At 54.7% G+C, this 10,216-nt stretch overlaps 1 protein-coding gene across 1 annotated transcript; it reads right to left on the reverse strand.

Moving 5' to 3' along the window:
* On the reverse strand, positions 1 to 4,099 carry LOC142818758 (ovomucoid-like). The gene is made up of 4 exons (XM_075900653.1): positions 3,965 to 4,099; positions 2,215 to 2,237; positions 1,410 to 1,525; positions 1 to 206 (listed from the first exon to the last, which is right to left on the reverse strand). Exons 1-4 carry the CDS (start codon positions 4,020 to 4,022, stop codon positions 122 to 124), a joined length of 282 nt encoding a protein of 93 aa, XP_075756768.1. The 5' UTR covers positions 4,023 to 4,099; the 3' UTR covers positions 1 to 121.
* Positions 4,100 to 10,216: the final 6,117 nt, after the last annotated feature.

A 10,216-nucleotide genomic window follows, 5' to 3' on the forward strand; every position in this document is an offset into this window, starting at 1 on the left:
TTGTGCGGAGTTTCCTTTATTGCGTGCGCAGGGGGATGGGCAGCGACGCTACCGGGGGCCAGGCCGTGGAGGTGGGATGAGAAGCGGCTCCGTGCAGGGTTCTGGGCGTGGCAGCGAGCATCTAAAGTTCAGTTCTGGCTACGACCGCATCATCATATGGGTAACATTCGCCATAATATGCAAAGGAAACATACTCTGGGTCTGTCCTAGGGAAAGAGAGAGAGGCAGAGAACTCAGGGCTGCAGCAAAGCTTCTCCCAAGCCCCCGAAGTATCAACTAACCCGAGCCCTTTTGCTGAGGGCAAACCAGAGAGCGAGAGCGTCGACCTGCCCGGTTGGCGCCGTGAGGCGCTGGGGCTTCCCTGGGCCCCAGAGGAGAGGAACTGACCCTGGTGCCTCCGTGGGTGGGTGGAGCCAGGGCAGCTTTGCCCCTCCCACCAGAAGCCTGTCACCAGACCAGGAAGTATAAAGGGCGGCGCCTCCCACTCCGCTGGTGCTGAGAGGCGGTGGAGGCGGGTGGATGGGGCTCGCTCCCTGCGGCTGAGCCCAGGGCTGCCCTGCCCACCGGGGCACCGGCTGCTGTGGCAGACCTGCCAGGACTGCAGTGGGCCAGCTACCCAGAGGAGGCCGATGCTGCCCTGCTCCCCCAGATACGCCCCAAGGGCAGGGCAGTCAGTGGCCTGGGGACATTGGAGCCCAGTCTGGCTGCAGGCAGCTGGCGGGTGGGTTTCCCGCGGACCGAGTGGAGGAACACGCTGCCACGCCCCGTTAGAGCCCTGGGCTGGGGTCTGTGGGGCAAGGTGGGCCCCATCCCCAGAGTGGCCTGGGCTCGGGGTCGGCAGCTGGAGCCAGGACGCCCGACCCCTGGCGTTTCCCCTGGCGCGGCTGCAAGAGCCTAGAGATACCTGAGGGCTGGGTTTGCCCTGGGCTGGTGACAAGGGCCCGGCTGAGTGACTCTTGCGAGTGCCCTGCCTCGGGCGCCGCTCTCAGTGTTACTGGGCTTCTGGCGGCTCCCCCGCACCACGGGACTGGACTGACTCCCGGGTTAGCTCTGCCTCTGTCCCGGGGGGTGGAGCCGCGTGACTGTGGACTCTGCTCTGCCCTTGCCTGTGGGCTTGGTGCTACCTCGCCCCTGGCTTGGCGCAGACCGCTGCCTGCAGGCTCAGGGACCGTAGCTGGCAGACAGCCTGGCTCGTCGGCCTGGCCGGGGTCTCCCAGCTACGCTAATTCCCCCCGGCACTGGGTAGAGTCCCAGGCGTAAGAGGGAGGCGACATGGCGTCCCGGGGAGGCAGAAGGAGAGGGGCGGCTGCCAAGCCGTGACAGCGAGATGCAGACGTGCCGGGAGCGGCGTGTTTGCATCGCATTTCTGGTCTCGCTTTTCTGAGCAGGCTGCTCATTCCGTGACTTACAAGTAGGCAGCGCAAAATTCGCATTCGTTGCCGTACGTGGTGCCATCGGTTGCACAGATAGGGCTGTACACAGGAGAGCAGTATTCTGGAGGGTAGTCGTACATACTGCACATATCCTACAGAGAACAGCAGTATGGCTATTAATGGAACTGTCTGCGTTTCTGCGGTGCTCCCCTCCACCTCCCACGGGGTGGGCGATCTCTGAACGCAGGGCAAGGGACAGTCCCGCCCCGGGGGCTCGCGGAGTCCATCCCTGTCCCCTGTCTCTGCTGATCTTCGGACTGACTGCCCCGGGCCCCTCTCGCTGCCAGGCAGAGCTGAGCCCGTCTCCCTGGTCAAGAGACACTTCCGAGATCACACGCTGTGTGCAAAGGGGCATCTCCTGACGGGGGATGCTCAGACAGAAAACCCTTCCGGCTCTGTGGGACCGTCCCCTCCCCTGCTGTGTCTCTGAGTTGCTCTTCGCTCTTCCAACAGGCCCATCCCCCCCTGCCCGGGGCAACAGCGCCTGGGATCCGCCCCTCGGGCCACGTGGCTCTTGTCTCCCCTGCCGTCAGACACCCCTGGCTAGCTCAGGTCAGCTGACTTGGGCTTGGGCTGCACAGTTGCTCTGATGGCCTCTATTCTCGGGCTGGATTCTGAGCTGCAAGGAGGGGAGGGTCCCAGAGCCCCAATGTCTGCACACGCTGCCCTGCCTTGAAGCCTGAGTCCTCCCAGGTTTCTAACCCAGGCTCGTGGTCCCTGGCTGCCACAAATGTCAGATTGGGGAAAGCGAATGCTCACGAACAGGGAGAGATCGACTTACCTCCTCGATCTGGCCAGCAGCATCTGGAACAAAATGCAAACAGACACAGTGAAGGGACGCGTCGGAGGGAAGGGCAGTTAAACATGCTGGTCCCTGTGGAGCCCTGGTAGGACATGCATGCCTATTCCCCACCAGCACAGGAAGTACCAGCAGGGCATCCCTCCTGCTCACACATCCCAGAATGCTGTTTGCTTCTGCTGCCGCAGCACGATCCCACTGAGTCATAATCAGCTTGTGGTCCCAGATCCCTTTGCACAGCACTCCCTCCTAGACAGTCGTTTCCCACTTTGCGTGCATGCTACCGATTGTTCCTTCCTAGGAGCATTTTGCATTTGTCCTTATTGAATTTCAGTCTCCTTACGGCCAACCATTCCTCCAGCCTGTCCAGCCCCTTTTGAACTATAACTCTACCCTCCAAAGCACGTGGAACCCCTCCCAGCGTGGTATCACCTGCAGACTTCACAAGCGTCCTCTCTATGCCAGTGTCTAGAAGTTGATGAAGAAATTCAATCAAACCCAGACCCATTCCATGTGGGACCCCTCTCCATACACCGCCCCCCCCCCCCCGCCCTGCCCCTCGCCTTTCCTGTGAGCCACTAATAACTACACTGTGGGAACGGTTTTCCAACCCGGTATGCATCCCCTTTTGTAGCTCCATTTAGGGCCTGTCTTTCCTCACATTGTTCATGAGAAGATTATTGATTGCTTAATAATTTGCCTTGTTATCATTCCAGATATGGATCAGCTGGCTAGTCTGTAATTTCCCGGTTGTCTTAAGCAACCAATCGTAAAACAACACGGAGAGGTTGGTCTCATCTGTTGGCTTTTGAAACACAGGTCCCTGCCATTTGAGCGGAAGAACTTTTCCTTGAGCTGCCAGCTGTAGTAATATCCGCTGATGTCCTTTCACGGCTACATCCAGGCCACCACAGCCGCAAAACGGCCACTGACATCAGCGGAAGCAGGATTAGACCCAGAGAAAAATGGCTTGTGACTGTCCCTAAAACAGCCTGTTACAGGATAGGCCATTTCATGCACAGACGCTTTTCCGCCACTTGGTTGTCCTGCTCTGCACTGGATCTGATGGGTGACTCCAGTTCCAGTGTCTTTCTTCCCTCGTCTCCCCAAATGTGACTTTCCTGATCTGCTCATTATAGGGACACTTTTCAAAACCATGTGATCTAGGACTTCCACAGTCAGTCTGCAAAGAGCCAGTCTAAAGCAAGAGGGGTTGAACTCTAAAGACTGTCTCAGCACCTGTTTTGAAGGATCCAGGACCTCCTTGACAGTCCTAATAACCTAGCCAGCTGTCTCCTATGTTCCGTCTTTATTTGAGCAGGTCTTCATAATGAAGTAATAGCAAAGAATTTCATCAAGAAACATAGGGCTGGAAGGGACCTGGAGAGGTCATCTAGTCCAGTCTCCTGCACTCACAGCAGGACCAAGCACCGTCTACATCACCCCGACCAGTGTTATCTAACTGGCTTCTAAAAATGTCCCAGGAGGGAGATTCCAAATCAACGTTGGCAATTTCCTCCAGTGTTTAACCTCCCTGACCGGGCTCATGGAACTAGCATGCTGCTTGTTGTGAGGATGGTGCAGGGGTATCTCAGACGTACCTCGGCTGCTACTGGAATGAGCCACAGTGCAGGGCTGTGTACCCAAGTCCGGACCAGAGCAAGGTCGACCCCGTCCTACCAACAGAGGGTTTGGAACGGAGCTCAGTAGATGTTGCAGAAAAGTGACTCACCCAAGTAGAGGCAGGAAAAGGCCAGAGAGAAGAGCAGAACGGCTCCTGAGATCTTCATGGCGAGGCGGCTGTCTGTTCTGCACTGGGCTCTTGGTGCTCTGCTCCCTCGGTAAACCCCACAGACGGAGCCCCGCGATATATAGGGTGCCGGAGAACCCGCCTGCAGGATGACATCATCCAAAATAGGAGTCACGGCTCCAGCATTCGGAAGCAGAACTCCCAAGGGAAATACCGAATCATGAACGTTTCTTTGTCAACAAGTGTCCAGGAAGCATTGGAGGAACGTGCAAGTCACACCCTTGTTGTGCTGAAGAATGGAGCAATTCTGCGTGCCGAGCGCTTCCCACGGGGCCTGAGCATTCCTGCTTGTTGTGACTGAGTGTGGGAAGAGCCCATCATGCTGCAGCGTCAAGGCCTAGCAAAGGTACCAGCAACCGGCATTTGCCGTCTTACCAGCCTCTTTTGGCCACGGCCTGCCGTGGGGCCCAGCAGCAGGGGGCCAAGCTGTCCCGAAGGGATGGCCCTGCTGGGCTGATCTTACAAGTGTTCGGCAGGGAGCCGGGGCGGGGAGAAGCGCAGAGGCTCTTTAGGGCAGGTCACACTCAATGGCCTGTGACCCCAACAAGACTTGGGATTCCAGGATCGTCCCCCTTTCCCCAGCTCATGCCCTGTGATAACAGCGGTGTGGAAATCCCCTCTCGGCTGAGAGGGAGGGGATGTGGCCAGGGCGCAGTGTGCAGCCAGCAGGGCCATGTCCCGGTGTTCGCGGCGACAGCTCCACCAGAGCAGCCCTGCACGAAGGCAGGGGACGGGTCTGCTGGGATCCAGAGTCTCTGGGCAGGCAGTGGCTGTGCTGCACAGGGACAAGAGGGCAGCACGGAGCCCAGGCAGAGGGACTCTTCCACCCCTTGTGCTCCCGGAGATCAGGGCTGAGCTGAGCTTCCAGGTCGCTGCAGTGGGGCTCAGAAGGGGGGGTCACTGGGTGATGGCGCTGGGGGGCTCCACACGGCCCAGTGCTGCTGGGGGCAAGGGAGGGGTGTTCTCTGCTCCTATGTGCAGGAACCGCTGGACAGCGGGTCACTGGACAGCCCCGTTCAGAGTCTGGCTGCTACAGAGCTTCAGTGTCCCTGCAGCGCGGTGCCATCGGCCAGAGGGGAGCAGGCGCTGGGCGGAACTGGTGGCCACGCTAGCGCCAGAGCACAGAGCAACCAACTCCATGCTGCACGGTTCACGAGTCCGGCCCCAACAATGACAGTATCAAGACTGCGAACATAAGAAGAGCCAGACTGGGCCAGACCAAAGCCCCGTCTATTCCAACAGCTTGTTTCCCAACAGTGGCCAATAGAGGTGACCCAGAGGGAATGAACGAAACAGGGAATCATCCATTGATTCATTTCCTGTCACCCATTCCCAGCCTCTGACAAACAGATTCCGACCCATCCTGTGTAATAGCCATGGATGGACCTGTCCTCCATGAAGTTAACTATCTTTTTTAACTCTGTTAACGTCCAGGTCTTCATAAGATCCTTTGGCAAGGAGTTCCACAGGTTGACTGCATAATGTGTCGAAATATTTCCTTTTGTTTCTTTTGAACCTTCTACCTCTTAATTGTGTTTGGTGACCCTTAGTTCTTATATTATGGGAACCGGTAAATAAGTTTTCCTCATTTATTTTCACACCACTCATGATTTTGTGGCCCTCAACATAACCCTCCTTTGTCTCCTCCTTTAACTTAAACAGTCCCATTTTTTAATCTCTCTTCGTACGCCAGCCATTCCAAACCCCTCATCATTTTTGTTGCCCTTTGCTGAAGTTTTTCTAGTGTCAAGGTATCTTTTTTTAGATGAGGTGACCACAGGTGCCTGCAGTATTCATATAGTATTTATGTAGCGTGCATGGATTTGCATCCAGACAATGAGAGATTGTGTCTTATTCTCTATCCCCTTTTAATGATTCCCAACATTGGTTACTTTTCTCCATGCTGCTACACAATACGTGTCTATTTAGAGTCTACTGTTCACAATGACTCCAAGATCTCTCTTGAGTCATGATAGCTAATCCCCATCATTTTGTACCTGTACGCAGGGGCTGAAGGACTGCTTGCAGTCAGCCAGCTAAAAGGAGAGAGCAGCCCGGGGGTGGGTATGCTCATCCAAATTGTTTAGCCCTGCACGATAATTAACTGTTGATATGGAAATACAGGTCATGCTGGGATGAAGGAGGACTCCAGGGTGTGGTTATGTAAATCCAATTTAGCCAGGGCCGAGGGAGGATCAGTTGTTAGAATGGAACGTGGGGTATTTTAACCAATTAGGCTGTTGTGGGGTCACAAACCATGCCGCCAGGCTGCCAGCAGAGCGGTTGGTGGAGGAAGTGGACCAGAGGAACAGCGCAAAGGTGGCATGGACTCAGGCTCAAGGCGTGGAGTCATCGGGGTGCCGTGTCTGGGTCCGCACTGACTGGACAGAGCTGCAAGTGGGGCGTTTGAAGTGGGGTACGAGGAAAGCTTGGGAAAATGAATGGAACCCTTAGCTTGGACTAGTGAGCCCGAGGGGCAAAGGACATTGCTCAATCCATTTGAACCAGGACGGTTACTCACGAGTTGGTTATGAACTCTGGTTGTGGGATTTTCCCAAGCTAATGCCACGTGACCGATCTCTCTCTTTCATTAAAAGTTTCTTTTCTGCGCTCAGACTCTGCACTTGCGAGTGGGGAAGCGTTGCCTCTCTGAGGTGCCCATGGGTGTGTGAATTTCCCAGGCTACTGGGTGGGGGCTCGAGCTGGTTGTGTGTGAGTTGGGTGAAAAGGGACCCCTAAATATTGATCCCGGCTCCGGCTGATTGGTCCCAGTAAAGGGTTCAGACCTTTCCAAACACCACTGGTTATGTCTCGCTATTCTGAAAATTGATCGTTTATTCCTACCCTCTGTTTCCCGTCTTTTGAGCAGTTATCAATCCATGAGAGGGCCTAGCCTCTGGTACAACTTACTGTACTTAAGAAGCTTTGGTGAGCGATCCTGTCAAAGGCTTTCTGGAAATCTAAGTATACTATATCCACTGGATTCCCCCTTGCCCGCATGTTTGTTGAGCACCACAAAGCACTCTGGTAGATTAGGAAGGCAGAATTTCCCTTTACAGGAACCATATTGACTTTTCCCCCAACAAATTATGTTCAGCCGTGTGTCCGACAATGTTATTCTTTACTATAGTCTCAATTAATTTTCCTGGTACTGACATTAGACTTACCGGTCTGTAATTGCGAGGAGCACCCCTAGAGCCCTTTGAAATGTTGGCCTCACATCAGCGATCTGCCAGTCAGTAGGTGCGGAAGCTGATTGGAAGGCGAGGTTACAAACCACAGTTCATAGTTTCACAAGTTCACATTTTGAGTTCTTTCAGAGCTCTTGGGTGATACCATCTGATACCAGTGACTTGTTACTGTTTATCAATGTGTTACAAAACCTCCTCTAATGACACCTCAATCTGGGACAATTCTTCAGATTTGTCACCTAAAAAGACTGGTTCAGGTTTGGGACTCTCCCCAGTCTCTTTAGCTGTGAAGACTGAAGCAAAGAATTCATTTAGTTTCTCTGCAATTACCTTATCATCTCTGAGCGCTCATTTAGTATCTTGACCATCCAGGGGTCCCACTGGTTGTATAGCAGGCTTCCTGATGTACTTAAACGTTTTGTTACTAGCCAATTAGCCCATCATAAGACGGGCTTTTCAGGTTTCTCCTCCATGTCAGTCTTCTCTCCTGAGCCTCCAGTCTCTCTCTCTCTCTCTCTCTCTCTCTCTCCTCCTCCTCTTCCTGCCTCCCCACCCAACCTCTCTCAGCTTTCCTCTGCCTCCCACCTCTCTCTCTGTCTCTCTTTCTCTTCTCCTCCCCCTCCTGCCTCTCACTCGGGGGACTACAGAGCCCAAACGGCCGTGTCCCCGAGTTCGAGAGCAACCAATATTGCAAATGAAGCTGTTAAACCTCATTTCAAGAGGAGCAACAGCTAATTCGAGTTAAGGGGTTTACTTCAAAGTCCCATTTCACTGCCACGTACAGATGTGGGCGGTTATTCCAGGCTAGTCAGTTTCCAAAATGGCGACTGCCCAGGAACATGCTAATGAAGCATGGGATATTTAAATCCCGTGCTTCATTTGTGGTTTCGGTCGCCATCATTAGCCTTCCTAGTTCGAACTAGGGGGCTAGTGTAGACGTACCCGCAGCGAAGGAGAAAAAGTCATTATTCAAATAGAAAGGGGCACAAATTGTCAAATGATGTGTAAAAATATAATAAGAAAAGCCAAAATGGAGTTTGAAGAACATCTAGCAAAAAACTCAACAAGTAATCATATATATAGTCGCCCAGTGTCTGTGACTCTGTAACGCTGAAATGCTGGCTGTTCCCTCTGGGAGGCACTGTTGTTGAAATGCTGGCTGTGCCCTCTGTGAGGCACTGTTGTTGAAATGCTGGCTGTTCCTTCTGGGCGGTGCTATTGCCTGAAATGCTGGCTGCTCCCTCTGGGTGGTGCTGTTGTTGAAATGATGGCTGTTCCCTCTGGGGGGCGCTGTTGTTGAAATGCTGGCTGTTCCCTCTGGGGGGCGCTGTTGTTGAAATGCTGGCTGTTTCCTCTGGGGGGCGCTGTTGTTGAAATGCTGGCTGTTCCCTCTGGGTGGCGCTGTTGTTGAAATGCTGGCTGTTCCCTCTGGGCAGCGCTGTTGTTGAAATGCTGGCTGTTCCTTCTGGGCGGTGCTATTGCCTGAAATGCTGGCTGTTCCCTCTGGGGGGTGCTGTTGTTGAAATGCTGGCTGTTCCCTCTGGGGGGCGCTGTTGTTGAAATGCTGGCTGTTTCCTCTGGGGGGCGCTGTTGTTGAAATGCTGGCTGTTCCCTCTGGGGGGCGCTGTTGTTGAAATGCTGGCTGAATGTTGTTGAAATGACCTCGACCCAGCTGGCTGAGAGGGCCCCACACTCACAGACCTGCTGGGCATGCGCCCTCGGGAGACTGGCTATAAAAGCCTTTGGAGCAGCTCACTCAGGGCTGGCTGCCGGAGGGGGAGGAGGTGCTGAGGCCGGGTGCTGTTCCCAGAGACGCTGCAGATCGACAGTGAGCACACGGGGATGACGTCAGGGCGGGGAATTGCACCCAGAGCCCTCAGCGTGGCGGCAGGAATCCCGCCTGAGTGAGCCGTGGACCATGCCGCTGCCACAGGACTCTAGGCTGGGACCCGGTGGACGTGGGGGGCCTGGGACACACTCCCCCTCCATACACCTCCCCGCCTGGGGGAGCTTTGCCAAGGCTGCATTGCCTTAGGCCGCAGGGCTGTAGTACCCTGACTAAGGGGGCTTATCCATGGCCTAAGGCCATGGGTCTGTATGACCCTGACGAGGGACTTGTGTATGTGGACTGGGGCACTAGGCCGTATTACCCTCAACACAGGGGTGGACTTTTTGATAAAGACCACTGGAGCAATAGCGCCCTGAGGAAAGGGGCGTTTATACTGACTGAGGCCGTTGGGCCGGGCCGTAAATAGAATCAGGAATTGGAAGGCTGAGCTGAGGAACTTCCAACCGCTTGCTGCTCCTCGACAGGTGGGTGCAGGATCCGAGGCGGAGAGGCGGCGGGTGCAGGGCACGCTCCGGGGAGCTGCATGCGGATTCTCAGAGAGGAAAGGAGATGTGAGGAAGAGGGGGCATAATAACGAGTGGGGCCTTGATGGGCACAGTCCTGGTGCTCCTGCACTGTCTATCCCAGTGGTTTTTAAACTTTTTAAGACCGAGGAACACCAAACAATACTTTTTTTTATTGGGAACACCAAGAATTTTTTTCTTGAGTAAAAAAAAAGGAGGCTTGTTCCTTTAAGGGTGGCCATTTTGAATCTGTTCTCTCGGTGGCACACCTCCAACTGCCTCGTGGCACACCGGTGTGCTGCAGAACACACTTTAAGAAACGCTGTTGTATCCCTGGCCAGGCCGCACGGTCCCTGTGCTAAGAGCTGGTATGACGAACGGAGAGAGATCGATTTACCTCCTCAGTCTGGCCAGCAGCATCTGGAACAAAACACAGACACAGTGAAGGGACGCGTCGGAGGGAAGGGCAGTTAAACATGCTGGTCCCTGCCGAGCCTTGGTAGGACATGCATGCCTATTCCCCACCAGCTCAGGAAGCATTAGCAGGACCCGGCCGGTAGACGCCGTGAGGCGCTGGGGCTTCCATGGGCCCCAGAGGAGAGGAACTGACCCTGGTGCCTCTGGGTGGGTG

Source organism: Pelodiscus sinensis, chromosome 17 (genome assembly GCF_049634645.1).
Source record: "Pelodiscus sinensis isolate JC-2024 chromosome 17, ASM4963464v1, whole genome shotgun sequence".
Taxonomy (NCBI): Eukaryota; Metazoa; Chordata; order Testudines; family Trionychidae; genus Pelodiscus; species Pelodiscus sinensis.